The following is a 17,082-nucleotide window of genomic DNA, read 5'->3' on the forward strand; positions in this document are numbered from 1 at the left end:
TATGATTCTATTTCTATGAAATGTACAGAATTGGCAAATCAATAGAGACAGAAACAGATAAGTGCTTGCCAAGGGCTGGGGGATGGAGAAATGAGAACTGCTTAGTGGGTCAACTGTGCACCTCTGGGGGAATGACAATATTTTAGAAACAGAGGTGATGGTTGTGCAATTCTGTGAATATACTAAATGCCACTGAATTGTCGTCGTCGGCAGCCGTCCGTCTCGAGAGACGATGGCGTAGCTTCTTGAGAGTCTATCTGCACCGCCGAAAATGGCTGTGCAGTCCGACTCGGGAGTGACAATCCCTGCCACACTTGTTACAGGTGAAGGCAGATGGCCGTTGTTGCTGCTGTTGATGCTGCTTCCGCCTCGATCTTTTCTGGACCGCCTCCTCGTTGCGCGCAGCCTCTGCACGTGACGTACCTTGCCTGACCGCGAGCCTCCAGGCTAGGCGGTCGTTTGCTTGAACTTCCCATGTGTTGAGATTGATGGAGCATTGTGTCATGTCCTTTTTGCAGATGTCTTTGAACCGCAGTTTTGGGCGCCCTGTCATCCTCTTGCCTTCTGCTAGCTCGCCGTAGAGGAGGTCTTTGGGGATACGGCCTGCGTCCATTCTTTTGACATGGCCGAGCCACCTGAGGCATCTCTCACTAAGAACTGCATGCAAACTGCTCATATTGGCTCGCTTCAGCACCTCGGTGTTGGGGACCTTATCCTGCCAGGCGACATGCAGGACGCGTCGCAGGCACCTCATGTGGAAGCTGTTGAGTTTCCTTTCGTGCCTTGCGTAGGTGGTCCATGTCTCGCTGCCATAGAGGAGAGTGCTGAGTACGCAGGCTTGGTAGATGCGCAGTCTGGTTTTCTCAGTGAGGCTGGAATTGTTCCACGCTCGCCGGTTCAGTCTGGCCATAACTGTGGCTGCCCTGGCGATTCTCCGGTTGACCTCCAAGTCGACTGACAGAGAGCTCGAGATGGTGGACCCGAGGTAAGTGAAGTCGTTGACAACCTCCAGGGTGTACCCGTCGATGGTGATGCATGGGGGAGTCCCCGTGCCTTGAGCCATAACATTCGTCTTCGTCAGGCTGATGGCTAGTCCGAACTCCTTGCATGCGTGGGAAAGGCAAGTGACTAGCTGCTGGAGTCCCTCTTCGGAGTGTGATGTCAAGGCTGCGTCGTCGGCGAAGAGCATCTCACGGATGAGCACCTCTTTGACTTTGGTCTTGGCTCGTAGACGGGCCAGGTTGTAGAGCTTGCCATCGGATCTGGTGTGAATGAAGACACCCTCGCTGCAGTCCTTAAAGGTGTATTGGAGGAGCATGGAGAAGAAGATTCCAAACAGCGTAGGCGCGAGGACGCAGCCCTGCTTTACTCCGCTGCTAACTGGGAAGGCCTCAGAGGTTGCGCCGTTGTAGGACACCGTGCTGTGCATGTTGTCGTGAAAGGACATGACCACAGCAAGCAGATGTGGTGGACAGCCAATCTTCCGTAGCAAGCTGAAGAGTCCGCTTCGACTGACCAGATCAAACGCCTTCGTGAGGTCGATAAAGGCGAGGTAGACTGGTTTATGCTGCTCGTGACACTTCTCCTGCAGCTGGCGTAGGGAGAAGATCATGTCCACTGTTGAGCGGCCAGCTCTGAAGCCACACTGGGACTCTGGGTAGACGCGGGAAGCAAGGGTCTGCAGGCGGGCGAGAGCGACCCGGGCGAATACTTTGCCGACGACGCTGAGGAGAGAGATGCCCCAGTAGTTGTTGCAGTCGCTGCGGTCTCCTTTGTTCTTGTACATGGTGATAATGTTGGCGTCTCTCATATCCTGGGGGATGTAACCCTCCTTCCAGCAGAGACAGAGTAGATGGTGGAACGGCTGTAGCAGGACTGGTTTCCCGCTCTTTAGGATTTCTGGAGGGATTCCGTCGCTTCCTGGTGCTTTCCCGCAAGCGAGGCGGTCGATGGCTTTGCTGAGCTCTGCCGCAGTAGGTGGGGTGTCTAGCTCCTCCATGACTGGTAGGTCTGGGATGGCGTTAAGAGCAGTGTCTGTTACGGTGTTCTTCGTTGCGTACAGCTCGAGGTAGTGCTCGGTCCACCGCCGCATTTGCTGTTCCTGGTCAGTGATGACCTCACCTGTCTTGGACTTAAGGGGGGCGATCTTGGAGGGGATTGGGCCTGTTGCCTTCTTGATACCCTCATACATTCCTCATGCGTTGCCTATATAGGCAGCTTCCTGGATGCTTCTGCACAGGTTTAGCCAATAGGTGTTGGCACAGTGGCGGGCGGTCTTCTGGACTTTGTTCCTGGCAGCCCGTAGAGCTTGAAGTGTACTGGGAGTGGGCGTGGCCTTGTAAGCCAGTAGGGCCTTCCTCTTAGCCTCGATCACGGGTTCCATTTCTTCCCAGTGAGCCTCGTACCAGTCAGCGTTCTTCCGCTCTTTCTTCCCGTAAGCAATAATGGCGGAGTTGTATATGGCGTCGCGGAGACGTGGCCAATTGGATTCGATAATGTCATCTGCCGCCACTCCCTCGCCAAGTGCATCTTCCATCTTGTTGATGAATTGCTGGGTCTTAACTGGGTTGCTGGCACAACTGGTGTTGATGCGTGGGCGACCCTTCATCTTGGAGTGGTGCAACCTCTTCGGCATTATGCGCACCTTGCTTACCACGAGGGCATGGTCCATGTCGCAGTCTGCACTGTGGTAGCTGCGGGTGAGGAGGGTGCTGCCAATATCCGTTCTTCTGGTGATGACGAGGTCAAGCTGGTGCCAGTGGCGGGAGCGGGGGTGCCTCCATGACACCTGGTGGATCTCTTTGCACTTGAAGAATGTGTTTGTCACGCACAGGCCGTGGTGACACGAAAGCTCAAGCAGACGCTGACCATTCTTATTGATCTTTCCTCTCCCAAAGTTTCCAAGGCAGGTGGGCCAGGCCATGTGGTCGGCTCCTACTCTTGCGTTGAAGTCTCCAAGGAGATAGAGAGCGTTACTTCTGGGAATCTTGGATAACACTTCGTCCAGTGCATGGTAGAACTGTTCTTTCTCTTCGATGGTGGCGCAGAGGGTTGGGGCGTACGCGCTAAGAATTCTGACTGGGCCGAAAGTTGTTGACAATCGGAGGGTAAGTAATCTCTCTGTGCCTCCTGTGGGTGGCTCTATGGAGTTAACAAGCGTGTTCTTCACAGCGAACCCAACACCGTGCTGTCTTGGTTGGTCCGGAGACTTCCCTTGCCAGTAGAAGGTGTAGTTGGTTTCTCTGATAGTTCCGTTGTCGGCCAACCGGGTCTCCTGTAGAGCCGCAATGTCGATGTTTAGTCATGCCAGTTCCCTATCGATGACAGCGGTTTTCCTGGCACCATTGATCCACGGAAGGTCTGCAGTAAGTCCGGGGCACATGGTCCTGATGTTCCAGCTAGCGAGGCAAAGAGCCGGAGGCTTTTTTCTTGTTGTTTGCTTGGAATTAACTGGTGCGGGTGTTTTGTGGCCCACTTTTCGAGAGGCGCCTCTCTGATCCCCACGCACCCAGTGGGGCAGGCGAGCCATGGCGAGACGGCACCTAATTGGCTGGGGCTGCCCAGCTTGAGGTGGGCGGTAGCTGTCCAGTGAGGTGCGATGACCTCTCCCACCATCAGAGGAGACCCCTGGCGCTCGTTTCCTTCGCCAATCGGATGAGCTTATAACCAGTATCTGTCTCCTCTCGTGTTGAATATTCTGTGAATATACTAAATGCCACTGAATTGTACACTTGGGTTAAAATGGTGGATTTTATGTTATGTGAATTTATCTCAATAAAACAAATCATATAAATATTAGATAACATTAATAACATTAAATTGTATTCCACTAAATTCACGTATTTGTTTTTCAAGCCATTCCTATTTTATCTTAAATTATGCATTAAATTATTTCATCTACTGAGAATAAAAATTACAATGAAAATGTGCAGAATTGATAACAGTTTTCACTTTCTTTTAACTTTTAATTTTAATATGTTTATGAGAGTAAACAGTGGTGTAAGCATGACCACCAAGCTCTAGAGCGATGGGAATTGGAATGGGATGGGGAGCAGGCAAAGCAGAGGCTGGGGCAGGCCAGGTTACTTACCTGTTCCTGCAGCTGCACTGAAGTTCAATAGCCCATTAGGCAGGGCCTTGCTCAGCTCTCTCAGGACGTGCTCCTGACCAGTGAGCAGGTTAGTGGCCACAAAGTGCTGCTCTGAGCGTGGCAGGGTATCCAAGTCTCCTGGTGCCTCCAGCAGCTTATCCACCTCCTGTATGATGTCCTGGGGCAGGAGGGGGAGGCAGGAACACAGAACCAGAGGATCTTGCACCAAAGAAACTTCAAGAAGACCCTGCCCATCAGGCCACAGAGCACAGACCCTAGAGACTATCTATATGGTGATAAAGGTGGTACCAGATCAGATTCCCTGGGTCTTTGCCAGCGCAATCCAGCCACTTAGAGATCAACCTTGTTCAGAAATGCCAAGGACAAAGGAAACCCAATAGCCAGGAACAAGAGGAAAGGTGTTAGTAGGTGTGTGTGGGCCTAACAGTGAGTACAAATACTTGCGTGTCTGCTCTTCCCACCCACCCTGGGAGAGGCGGGGACTCAGAGCAGGACACCATTGTGTTGGCGTCTGTTTCTTCCCAGAACAAGGCTTCCTTCCACAGGCTTCTATGGGATGCCCCCACCTGCATTCCCTGGGTTCTGTCCTTACCTTGATGGTGTCCTCAGGTAAGGCAGACTTGAAGTCTCTGTCCAGATCCTGGACTTTTTCAAAGAAGCGGGAGAGACTCTGGGAGAGAGGAGATGAGGGGTCAGAGCCTCACATCTGGGCAGAGCAGCATCAAGGAAATAAGTCCCTGCTGGCGTCATTCACCTGGCTCTTGATTCCAGGGGGAGGGGTCCAGGTGGGGAAGATCTCTGCAGGGGACAGAACAGATGCTCATTAGGTGTGAGTGTCTGTGAGTACTGGAGGCAGGGACTAGGGTCAGGCCCAGTACCTTCACACTGGGTATTCGTTTGTTTATTCGGGAATCCAGGTTTGGGCACCCAGCCTTGGAGACACTGGCATACGTATGAGCCCAGAGTGTTGACGCAGAAGGTGGAGTTGTCACACTGATGCTTCCCGGCTTTGCACTCATCCATGTCTGGGAACATAAAGAAGAGGGTCAGGCCCTGCCTGTCCCATCTGGATAAGGCCCCTCTCCTCTCCTTGCCCCACCCACTCCCCTCACCCCTTGGCTGAAGGCGATAACACCTGGTGACTGCCCTCCCCTGAGAGGCGGACTCAGGGTTATGGGAAGTGTGCAGAGGCCTGGCTGCTAGCAGGTGAGCCCTGCACGGATGTACAGGTTGTGAGATACTGAAATACCTTCATCCCAGTTAGTGATTAGCTGCTGCCTGGGGTCCCACAGTAGCCTTCCCCTTGATACCCCAGTTCCTTTCCTGGGACCCCGCAGATCTTTTCCCATTTAGCCTCAAAAGAATGCCTGACACAGCGGGCACCCCCAGCATTCATTCTGCTGGGTTCCTGTGGGTGCCATTGAATATGCGATCAGATGGTTCAGTTGTGGGTCTTTGGGAGTGTGGGATCTGAACTCCGAACCTTCACAGATGGTGGTGTTTGGGCCATTGGGGGACCCAGGAGCCGGCGTCCAGCCCAGGCGGCAGCGGCACTCATAGCTGCCCACAGTGTTGAGGCAGTGGGTGGAGTTGTGGCAGGGGTTTTGCCCCGAGGTACATTCATTCACATCTGAGGACAAAGCCAGAGCGTCAGGCTCTCCCTCTGCTCACTGCACCCACTTCTCACTGCCCAGCACTAAGGACCCCACAATTAGTACATGGGCCATGAGCTGGTGACCTTCAACTTCAGCCTCAAAGAACCTTATGCTGATCCCCCTGCAAGATGGATGTGGTAGGGACCATAGTCTCCAGTTTATAGATGCCAAAACCAGGGGGGAAACTGAGTGTGGGCTGGACTTTTTGACCAGACTCCTGCTTACTCCCTTCTGGGCACTGGCCCATGTTCCCTTTCTGGAAACAGGAAGTGACTCCTCCCTCAGTTTGCATGTGACAGGTGAGGAAGGGGAAGTGTTTGAGGGTGTTCACAGGGGCTCCACAGAAAACCCCTAGCGATGAGGTCCTGCCACTTCCCTGCTCAGTGGCAGGATTTTGCAGGGAGGTGAATCCTTGGGCAGGGCTTATATGCAGCAATAAAAAAAAAAAAAAAAAAAAAAAAAAGAATAAAAATCTTGCCACTTGTAACAGCCTGGAGGGACCAAGAAGGTATTATGCTAAGTGATATAAGTCAGAGAAAGACAAAGACCATATGGTTTCACCTGTATGTGCAATCCAAGAAACAAAACAGCAAACAAACAAAAGAAAATAGAAACAGACATCACATGGACGGTTGCCAGAGGGCAGGGTGTCGGGAATGGGTGAAAATGGTGAAGAGGAATAGAGTCAATATTCTGTAATAAGTTTGCACAGTGACAGATGGTTACTAGACTTAATGTGGTAAGCACGTTGTAAGGTATATAAATGTGGTGGAAAGTAGGGCTGATGTGCAGCGATTCAGCTTTGGAACAGTGAAGGCACCTCTTATGGTTTTTTTGAAGGCATCCCCTGGACTGGCAGGAAGTGGTGAGAATCCACCTGTGAGCAAGGCCAGTGGTGGGCAAGGGCTGGGTGCCTGGAAGGGAAAGCAGGTGCTGAAGGCCAAGGGGTGACAGGTATCTCTGTTATCTCATCCCTTGGGTTCCTACCAGGGACACAGACCTGAGGACCTAATGGGACTCAGTGTCTATCTTCTGTACCCCAGGGGTCTGGACCCCCATGGTGCCTGAGTTGACCTGCTCAGGAGAGGGTCCAGCCTGAGGCAGTGGTCCCTTATGATGCCCTCCCTTGTCATCTGGTCCAGATGGGAGCTTCATTCTTCACCCAACAATCTGAGTTTGGAGCAGGGGTCAACATCACCCCACCCACCACGGACACAAGGTCCTCCTGGGTCCTGTCATCTGACCTGCCCTCGGGTCTGTGAATTGAAATTGTTGAGGAGGGTCTGGGGGATGGCGCCTTGTTCAGGGGAATGGATGGAGGCTGAGCAGACATAGTGCCAGAGGCTTCTTCTCCAGGTGGGGTTGTTGACGAGGGGCAGGGCTGCCCCAGGACAGTGGGTCTGCCTTTGAATCACCCTTCCTCACATGGGGCTGGCTGCGATTCCAGGGCCCCCCAAGGCCTGGATGGGGAGGGCGGTATGAGAGAGCCCCAGGTGTGGCCGAGTCCATGTGGGCTCCAGTGGGGGCAGGTCTCATCCCGGCAGTCACTGACCGTGGTGGAGAAGACGGATATTGTAACAAAACTCGAGGTGCTTTGAGCTCGTGAAGTATCCTAATACCACTTCCCCTCCTGTTTTATGAAAATAAAATGCCAGGTTGGCAGAAAGGACAATCTGAACATCTGGAAGAGGCACTCTGTGGAGGGTTCTGAGCCGTACGGTTCAGAGAGGGCAGATGGCCACGTAGGTGCCTAGGATGGCCCTCGATGCCTGAAGAAAGTGGGGCAATGGACCCCAAAAATCAGGGACAGGGAGCTGGAGGATGTGGGGTCATTTTTACCCTGACACGTGTTCTGACTCTTGTTACTGAATCTCGTTGCCCCGGAAACAAGCCTGTATCCCGGGTTGCACGTGCAGTAGTAGCTCCCCTCTGTATTCTGGCAGTCTGCCAGTTCCCCACAGGACACTGTCAAGGGTGATTCGCACTCGTTGATGTCTGAAACAAAATAAGACGAAAGGTAACCTCCTAAAGGTGTGTTCCTACAGGGCAAAAATCTTGGCCCACAGCCAGACACTGTCATGGAGACTGGACAGAACTCAGGTCCAGGGCAGCAAACCTGGTGCTGGGTTGGGCTGGGTGGAGCCAGCTGCTCCAGAGCCTGCTGACGTCTCAGCTCAACTCTGCTGTCTGGCTGGTCCAAAAACACCTAGACTCAGACCCTCTGCTGTGTCATGATGAGGCTGGAAGGAGGTCTGCATCCCCCTCTCCAGACTTTGAGGGTTAGATGGAGGCACTGACTCAGGTTCCAAACCCTCCACTGTGCTGCTGCTTGTACCACTGGGGACCCAGGAGTGACCTCCAGTCAGGGTGAGTGTGGCAGTGAAGGCCACCTCTATGCTGAGATAGTGGAGGGAGTCATGGCCAGGGGCTGTCCAGGGTGACATCATCATTCACACCAGAAGACAGAGCCAGGTGTCCAGTCCCTGCCTGTTGATACTTCCACCTCCCATTACTCACAGTGGCCCAAGTACCCCCCAACCTCATCATCAGGAACTGACCCAACTCGCAATGCAACCCCTTTTGAAGATGCCCCAGGATGTCTCAGAAGGAGTGTTTCTATCTTGACCCTCTGAAGAATTTCCCCCTTATCAGAGCCCATCACAGATGTGAAATGAGGAAGCAGCACGAAGCTGCTCACAGATGAGTCTCTTCAATGTTTTCTTGCATCATACCTCTCTCTGTTCTCTAAACATGAGAGAGATACCCGTACTGTAAACATGAGAGAGAGAGATGCCTACCACCCAGGTCCCCTTTGAGTAGCTCAGGGACCCACTGAGCAGGGGCTGGACACTGTTGGCTAAAAACATGGCTTAAGGAGAGCCATGTACATAAGAATGAATCAAAATGCAGGGACTGAATAGTAGGTTATATACATTCCAATAAGGTGACCAAAGACTTGAGAGCCTGAAAGGACTCACAGCATCATGAGTCAGACAGCTGGTCTCCCCCAGATCAGAGTTTCTTCTCCACACCTGCGGGTTTCCTTTCTAAGTTCCCAGGCCCAGGCTGTGGGTGTCAGCAACCAGGACAGGACAGGAGGCATTCATATTCATTCCCCACATGGGCATTGGGACTTCTCTACTCTGTTCTCAGATAGTGACAAAGGTAGAGATCTGTCTTCAAATTTGACAGGACAAGGTGGAGTTGAATGGGGGAGAGTTGGAAATGACATGTGCAGGATGAGAGGATTTGACTATAAAAAATTCCTGACAAGTGTGCTCCCAGCAAGGAGCTGAGTTTCAGTTACAGTAGCAGCAGGACTTCCATCCATGTGCACCCAGTGTGCAAATCTCCATGAGACACACACATGCTAAGACACAAAGGAACCTAAAATGCCTGCAAGGGTCATGGATGGGCTGGGCGCCAGTCACATCTTTTTATTTTCTCTGATAAAATCTACTGCTCTCCAAATATTAAATAACACATGATACTTACAAAACAAAGAAAATGTAAAAAAATGAAACAAAAAACTCACCCATGAGTTCACTACACAGACTACTGAAAATTTGGGAGGTATTTTTCCTTTCCTTTTCAAAGATATTAGGAGTATTTTTATTATCAATAAATATGCATCTAAGACAATTTTGTGTTGATAAAGACTATGTCTTGTATCATTTCCTTTTTTCTATTTTTTAAATTGTGGTAAAATGCACAAAACATAAAATTTACTATCTTAATCATTTTTAGGTAGTATAATTTTGCTTTGTGATTCTGTATTGTTAAAGAGTAAAATCTTAGATTTAAATCTTCGATTCTACCACTTAATTAGTTGTGGGACTTTGGACAAGTCACTCAGTATCTCTGAGCCCAAATTTAATCATTTAAGAAACAACCTTAGTTCCACCTGTGTCACAAGGCTGCCATGAGTCTGAGGTGGAAAATCATGATGGTGAGTTGGCAGGTTCCTGGTGAGCTCAGCTAATAGGAGAGCCTGAGATTCCAGCCCCTGGGTGTTTCCTTCCTCTGTTGCTCTCATTATTTTCCCTCTTTCTTTGTGCTATGAAAATAATAATAATAGCATTTAAAAAATAATAACTAGCATTGCTTGATATTTGCTCTGTCATAGTCTACCTTTTTCACACAGGTAATATGTAAATCTCACTTCACTTATGTGAGGTGGGTACAGTGACTATCCCCAATTTACAGACAACAAACTGAGACAAAGGGAGGAGAAATACCTTCAATGTCAGAGAGCCAGTCAGTGGCGGAGCTAGATTTTGAACCCACACCACCCAACTCCACTGTGTAAGCTCTCAACATTCTGCCTACTGATCATGAAACTTGACTGCCCACTTCCCTCTTACTTCCCTGCCCTGCCTCCTCTCTCTTATCCTTGACAATGTGCACCTGTGCTGCCTTCAGGGATGAGGGCCTGGGTGTCCCGCAATGTCTGTATGTCCTCCACCACCCCAAGTCTCTGTACCATTGCAACTCTCCGAGGGATTGGTGACGATCTCCCCAGATGAAGAGCTGAATCCTGGAAGGCAGCGACAGGCAGTGGCGTTGACACATTTGGAGTGTGGGGGGCACCAGCGAGGACAGGGATGGGCAGTAGAGGCTGTGGGGATGGAAACCATGGTCAGAAGGCCCAAGAAATGGAGGAAGTCAGCTGGGGTCCAAGAGTAGAGGAGGGAAGGGAAGGCTGCTATCAGAAGAGAAAAAACAAAGAAAACTCTGGACACTTATGGAAAAAAAATAGCCTTTTTTATTTTTAGAGGACGTTTCTGAGCCTCGCTAGCAAAACAAGCCTTCTTTCCTTCACTTGTGAGTGAGAGGTGTGAGGAACCAGACCCCAGCATGACTGTCCATCTTAAGTCATTAATGGGCAAGGTTGGGCAGACTCACCATCAGGGTTCTCGTGTGCAGGTCTCAATGTCAACAACAGCAGCACTGACAGTCCTGGGGCAAAAAAAAAAAAAAAAAAAAAAATAGAGGAGAGTTGAGCCCCAGTTTCAACCCCTGTCCACATGGTCATTGCCCCCTTAGTAGGTGGCTCTGGCCCTGCAGCGCACAGCTTCCAGCACATCCCCCAGGCTCCTGAACTTCACTGGGAATCAAGGACGCAGTCTTTCCCCTCTATCTCCTGGGACTCTCCAAGGAACCAGTCACCAACGGACACAGTCCTCATGGAACCTCAGGTGCTACAGAACATACACACAGCTGATGACAGGGACACACCTTAGAAACCCCACCGTCTCCCAGTGGAGGGGGTACATCTTAAAGGAGAAAGTCCTCAGACTGGTGTCTCTTTGCCGAGACCCAGGCTCTTGTTCTCTGTCAAAGGCACAAATCTGAGTATCTCTCTTCAAGAATCATTTCCCCCTGTTTAATGTACTTTTTCAAGGCATATAAGAAGATCATGGATTCTGAGTCAGAGAGCCCACAGTGTGAGCCTTAGCTCACAATATCAGCAGGGATCAGAGCCCTGGAATTGAGAGAAGGGAGCTGATGAGAGGTGAGGAGCGAGAACTAAGGCACCTGCAGGTAGAGCCACTATCTCCTGGGTAAGTGGCCTCTCCAGGTTCAGCATCCGTGGTGTCTATGCGTCCTTCCAAATGAGCTCCTGGTCCTCCTGGAGTGCACTGAGGACATAGCCTTTGCCCTTTATCTCTCTGAGAAATGAGGCACTGAGCAGGCTTTGTGGTGTGAAAATTTTTGCGGGTGCCAAGGAATACAATCTACTGTACAGGCAATAACCAGTCTACCTATTAGGGTCTGTCAGCACATCCATGTGAGCCATGAACCCAAGAAATCTTTTCCAGTCTGTGTACCACCTGTACAGGATCTTTCTTCTCAGGTGGAGGCAAAGATGAATTCCTCTTCCAGGTTGTACTGCCAGTTCAAACTGTTTAAGGTGACAGAGGACTCTGGTCAAGAACATACTTGGATTCAGACATGTCTAAGACTGCATCCCAAACTTTCACCTGCTGGCTGTGTGGCTTTAGAACTCCTACCTTTTGCTACGGCATGGATGGAACTTGAGAGTATTAGGCTAAGTGAAAAAATCCAGGTGGTGAAAGAAAAATATCATATGATCTCACCTAATACAGGAAACTAATGAACAAAAGAAACAAACCAGCAAAATAGAACCAGAGGTATGTAAACAGGAAACAGACTGACACTGACCAGAGTGGAGAGGAGAGGGGGTAAAAGATGGAAAGTAGGGAAGGGGTCTAGTCAAGGAAGTAATATGAATGACCGATGGACTTGGACAACTAAATGGGGTATGACTGTGGGAGAGGGGGGAGATGGGTGAGCATGGGAGAGCAAATGAGAAAAAAATGGGACAACTGTAAGAGAAATAAAATAAAATAAAATTTAAAATTTTAATATTAAAAAATGCTACCTCTTTTTGAACCACAATTTCTCAATGCAAAATGGGTGTAATTAGCATTACAATAAGATGGGCATTATTATGATTGCACATTAGTGAAGATTAATAAAGGGTTAGCACAGTGCCTGGCACAAAATAGACAGTCAATGGAAGTCAGCTAAAGAAAAGACTAAAAGAAGAAGATTAAGAGCAGAGTACCTTCCTGTTCCTTCTTTTACCTTCCTGTTACCTGAGACACACCTATGTCCAGGTCAGGCCAAGATCAAGCAGAACTACATGCTCACTTTGGTTCTCCCAGGCATCAGAATCCAGACTTCTATTATTCCCTCCTTGCCCACGAAACGCTTCTGTTCTCTCATAGCTCTGTGCAGAGGTGATGAGAGCCAGGCTCCGGGGCCAGACTGCCTAAATCCAAAAGCCAACATGTGACCACCCTCAGAGAGTTGTCTAGGTGTTCCTTGCCTCAGATGCTCCATCAACTATGCTTCTTCTATTTTCTAACATGTGGCAGCGAAAGCAGGATGAAATGAGTCTTTCTGTCCCACGCGTATGAATGAAGTCATTTGCTCTTCTGAGTGTATTATATGAGTACATGCACTCCTAAAAGTGTTAATATCTTGAAGAAGCTGAGCTTGTTTTCCATTTCTTTTCATTTTTTTATCCTTACCTGAGGATATTTTTTCATTGCTTTTAGAGAGAGAGGAAGGGAGAGAAGAAAACAGTCCAAGAGAGAAGCATTGACTCGTTGCCTCTCATATACGCCTGCACCAGGGATTGTGCCTGGATGAGGAACAGAACCCACAACCTAGATATGTGCCCTGACTAGGAATCAAACTCTCAACATTTCAGTTTGGGGATGACACTCTAACCAACTGAGCCACACTGGCTAGGGCTTGTTTTCCATTTTTTTTAAAATAACCACTGCATTTGGTACAATTAACCCTCCAAAATGTGCCCAGCTTTAAAAAAAGAAAAAAGAAAAAAAAAGTCATGTTCCATAAATCAGATAAGAAATGTGGACATTTTCATTTGAAATGTTAACCAAAATTAACTTGACCTTGGTAATATCAGTTTTTACTAATCACTGTTATTATCCTCCAAATCAGTCCATGACACACACAAATTCTATAGACTAAATGATGGTGATTTCTTAAGCAAATTAGAGTCTTTCAGAAAGCTTAGCAGTGTACACTTCTGAAAAAATAGGTTAAGTTGTGTTACAGTTAATTTTATGTATCAATTTGACTAGATCACAATGTCCATATACTTGGTCAAACCTTAGTCTAGATGCAGCTCTGAAGGTGTTCATATATGAGCTTAACATTTAAATCAGTAGACTTTAAGAAAAGCAGGTTATCCTCCACAATCTGGGTGGGCCTCATCCAAACAGTTGAAGACCTTAAGAGAAAAAAAAGACTGACCTCTTCCAAAAAAAAAAGAGGAAATCTTCCTTAGGTTTCCAACCTGCCAGCCTGCACTGCAGATTTTGCATTTCTCAATATCCACTATTTCATAAACCCATTTCTTAATATAATATGCACAGCAGGTCCTTACTTAATGTTAATGACAGGTTCTTGGAACTGTGGCAACATGACATATAACAAAACCATTTTTACCACAGGCTAATTGCTCTAAACAAGAATTAGGTTCCTATAGCTACTAATCAATGTTATAACAAAATGACATTGAACAAAATGATTTTATTCAAGGACCAGCTACTATATATTCTGTTTCTCTACCTAGCTAATATGGTGGTAAAATGAGAATTTTCTGTTAAGTCCCCATTTGCCCTAGGAATAAGTTTCATTGACTTTCCCCTTTCAATATTTAGTATAATTAAGCTAATATTTTCTTAAAATTAATTTGCTGCTTTTCTTTATAGAGATAGTAGAAAAAGCAGAAGTAAAACAAAGAACAGAGAAAATTCTCAAACTGGACATAAAATTTCCACATAGCTTTAAGGTTCCCAGATAGTCATCCATTGTCATTGTTATAATTCTACCTACCTGGCAGCAACCTTGCATATTTATTTCTCATGGTGCAGACAGCAGGAATCCCAGCCACGGAGGATGTTTGATCTTGGTCTGTGTATGTTAAAAAGACTTCCTGTTCTAAGTATGACTCATGTCTTAGATTACCTGATTTAGGAAACAGCTTATCGAGATGTTTTCTTCCCTCTGTTTTGTCAGCTGGTTGACTTCTTTAAAATTCACAATTCTATGTATTAACTATTTGCATAACATTACTCGTATTCTTACCGAAACCTCCCTGAGGGTGGTTTTTATATCTTTTTGATATAAAAAAACTGTCAACCATGAAGAATGACTCTACATGTCTTTCTGCCCCTATAAGGACCTTGGTTCTGAGTAAACAGACATCTGTTATCTATTAACAAGTTTCTTTATTTTTAAGTTTTCATTTTGACATAAATATAAATTCACAGAAAATTACAAAAACAATACCATGAGGTAATGTGTGCCCTTCACCCACTTTCCTGAAAGGGCTGCATTTCTGTCATTGTTACAGAATGGGGTCCCCAAAATTCCCCAGGGCCTGCAATTGGGGATGGGAGAAGGGGACAGCTTTCAAGATGCCTTTGCATATCTATGGCTGATAGCTAGTGTCCTAGTTATCCAAATGGCTTTGGTTCTCCTAAGGCCTCAAGGAGATGAGAGGGGTTTTGATCATAGAATGGTGAGGAAAGAGCATACAGAGCCTGAGCAAGGTTCTGTGAGTGGTCAGAACGGGTTAACCTGCCCACTACGTCACAGGCCATGGACAGGGATTTAAAAATAAGGTGGCAGCCATTTTGGAGAGAGAGATCCACTCGGTTTGCAAGAAAGTAGAAGTGGAGATCCATGTGGCTTTGAAAGGGAAAGGAGAACTCCGTGCAGTTTACGAGAAAAGGGAACTCCAGGCAGTTTGCAAGGAGGTAGAAAGAGAGCACCATGTAGCTTTGAAAGGAAAGGGGAGAACCATGGCGTTTTGAAAGGGAAAAGGGAGAACCATGCAGCTTTGAAAGACAGGAGAAAACCATGTGTGATGCAGTGCAACACAGCACATGTTTTCCTGGGCTGTTATATGAAGACTGATGACATCGTATCCCAGACCCTGAAGGAGACAGCTGACAGATAAGGGATGGGGAACTTCTGGGCATATTTTTTGCTTCTAAACCTTTGGAAAGCAAGGGAAGTTCAGGGCCCCGTGGTAAAACAGGACTCTGAACAGGAATGCTCACAGCCCTCCCCAGGTTGGAGTATTGTAAATAAAGACCTGTTTTTCTCAACACTAGCTGTTGGGTTTTACACCAAGGCACCACGTGAAAAAACCCCCTTTTGGTCATTAAAATAATAATAGTACAATAATTAAACCAAGAAATTGACATTGGTCCTGGATGGTGTGGCTCTGTGGATTGAGTACCAGCCTGCGAACCAAAAGGTCACCAGTTCGATTACCAGTCAGGGACATCCCTGAGTTGCAGGTCAGGTCCCCAGTTGGGGGCATGTGAGAGGCAACCTATTGATGTAACATTCACACATTGGTGTTTCTATCTCTCTCTTTCTCCCTTCCTTACTCTGTCTCTAAAAAACTAAATAAATAAAATCTTTTTTAAAGAAAGAAAGAAATTGACATTGGTACAATATATGTTCAATCCATGTCATATTATCATGTGTAGATTCCTGTAGCTGTCACTGCCACCAAGATACAGAAATATTCTATCAGGAGTTTCAAGATGGAACCCTATAGTAAATTGGATTTTTTTTTCAGTTTCTATCTCTGATATTTTATTGTTGGCATACAGAAATTCCTTAGATTTCTGTATATTTACTTTGTACCCTACTATTTTGCCAAATTCGCTTATTATGTCGAGTAGATTTTTAGTGGGGTCTATAGGGTTTTCTATGTATACTATCATTCATCTGCAAATAATGACAGTTTTACTTCCTCTTTCTCAATTTGGATGCCTTTTATTTCTTTTTCTTGTCTGATTGCTGTGGCTAGGACTTCCAACACTATGTTGAATAGAAGTGGAGATAGTGGACATCAGCAACAAGAAAAATAAAGTACCTAGGAATAAACTTAACCAAAGAGATTAAAGACCTGTACTTGGAAAACTATGTAACACTGAAGAAAGAAATTAAGAAAAATACAAATAAATGGAAGCAAATACCATGTTCATGGATTGGAATAATCAACATACTACCCAAAGCAATTTACAAATGCAACACAATCCCTATTAAAATACCAATGACATATTTCACAGACCTATAACAAATACTTCAAAAATTTATATGGAACCAAAAAAGACCCCGAATAGCCAAAGCAATCTTGAGACAGAAGAACACAGCAGGAGGAATCACGATACCAGACATCAAACTATACTACAAAGCCACTGTGATCAAAACAGTCTGGTACTGGCATAAGAACAGACATATAGATCAATGAAACAGAATAGAGAGCCCAGAAATAAACCCAGGCCTTTATTGTCAACTAATATTTGACAAAGGGGGAAGAAGTATAAAATGGAGTGAGAAGAGCCTCTTCAAAAAATTGTGCTGGGAAAACTGGACAGGGACATACAAAAAAATAAAACTAGACCACTAACTTACACCACACACCAGAATAAATTCAAGATGGATCAAAGACTTGAATGTAAGCTGTGACACCATAAAAATCCTAGAGGAAAACATAGGCAGGAAAATTTCAGATAACCCATGTAGCAACATTTTCACCAATACATCTTCTAAGGCAGGGAAATAAAGGAGAAAATAAGCAAAAAATAAACAAACAAAAAAATGAGACTACGTCAAACTGAAGAGTTTCTTCTCAGCAAAAGAACACATCAGCAAGATGAAAAGGGAACCAACCATATGAGAAAACATAATTGCCAATGACACCTCAGACAAGGGATTGATCTCCAA

At 46.9% G+C, this 17,082-nt stretch overlaps 1 protein-coding gene across 1 annotated transcript in view; it reads right to left on the bottom strand.

Annotated features, from left to right (window-relative positions):
- Positions 1-14,230, bottom strand: part of ADGRE2 (adhesion G protein-coupled receptor E2) — a 28,407-nt gene extending 14,177 nt beyond the window's left edge. Inside the window, 7 exon segments of the mRNA XM_090289666.1 lie at positions 4,091-4,268; positions 4,704-4,781; positions 4,866-4,909; positions 4,990-5,136; positions 7,606-7,761; positions 10,672-10,725; positions 14,167-14,230. Coding sequence (XP_090145792.1) covers positions 4,091-4,268; positions 4,704-4,781; positions 4,866-4,909; positions 4,990-5,136; positions 7,606-7,761; positions 10,672-10,725; positions 14,167-14,197 — 688 coding nt within the window. The 5' untranslated portion in view covers positions 14,198-14,230.
- Positions 14,231-17,082: the final 2,852 nt, after the last annotated feature.

This window comes from Furipterus horrens, unplaced genomic scaffold (assembly GCF_987537825.1).
Source record: "Furipterus horrens unplaced genomic scaffold, mFurHor1.1.pri manual_scaffold_10, whole genome shotgun sequence".
Classification (NCBI taxonomy): domain Eukaryota; kingdom Metazoa; phylum Chordata; class Mammalia; order Chiroptera; family Furipteridae; genus Furipterus; species Furipterus horrens.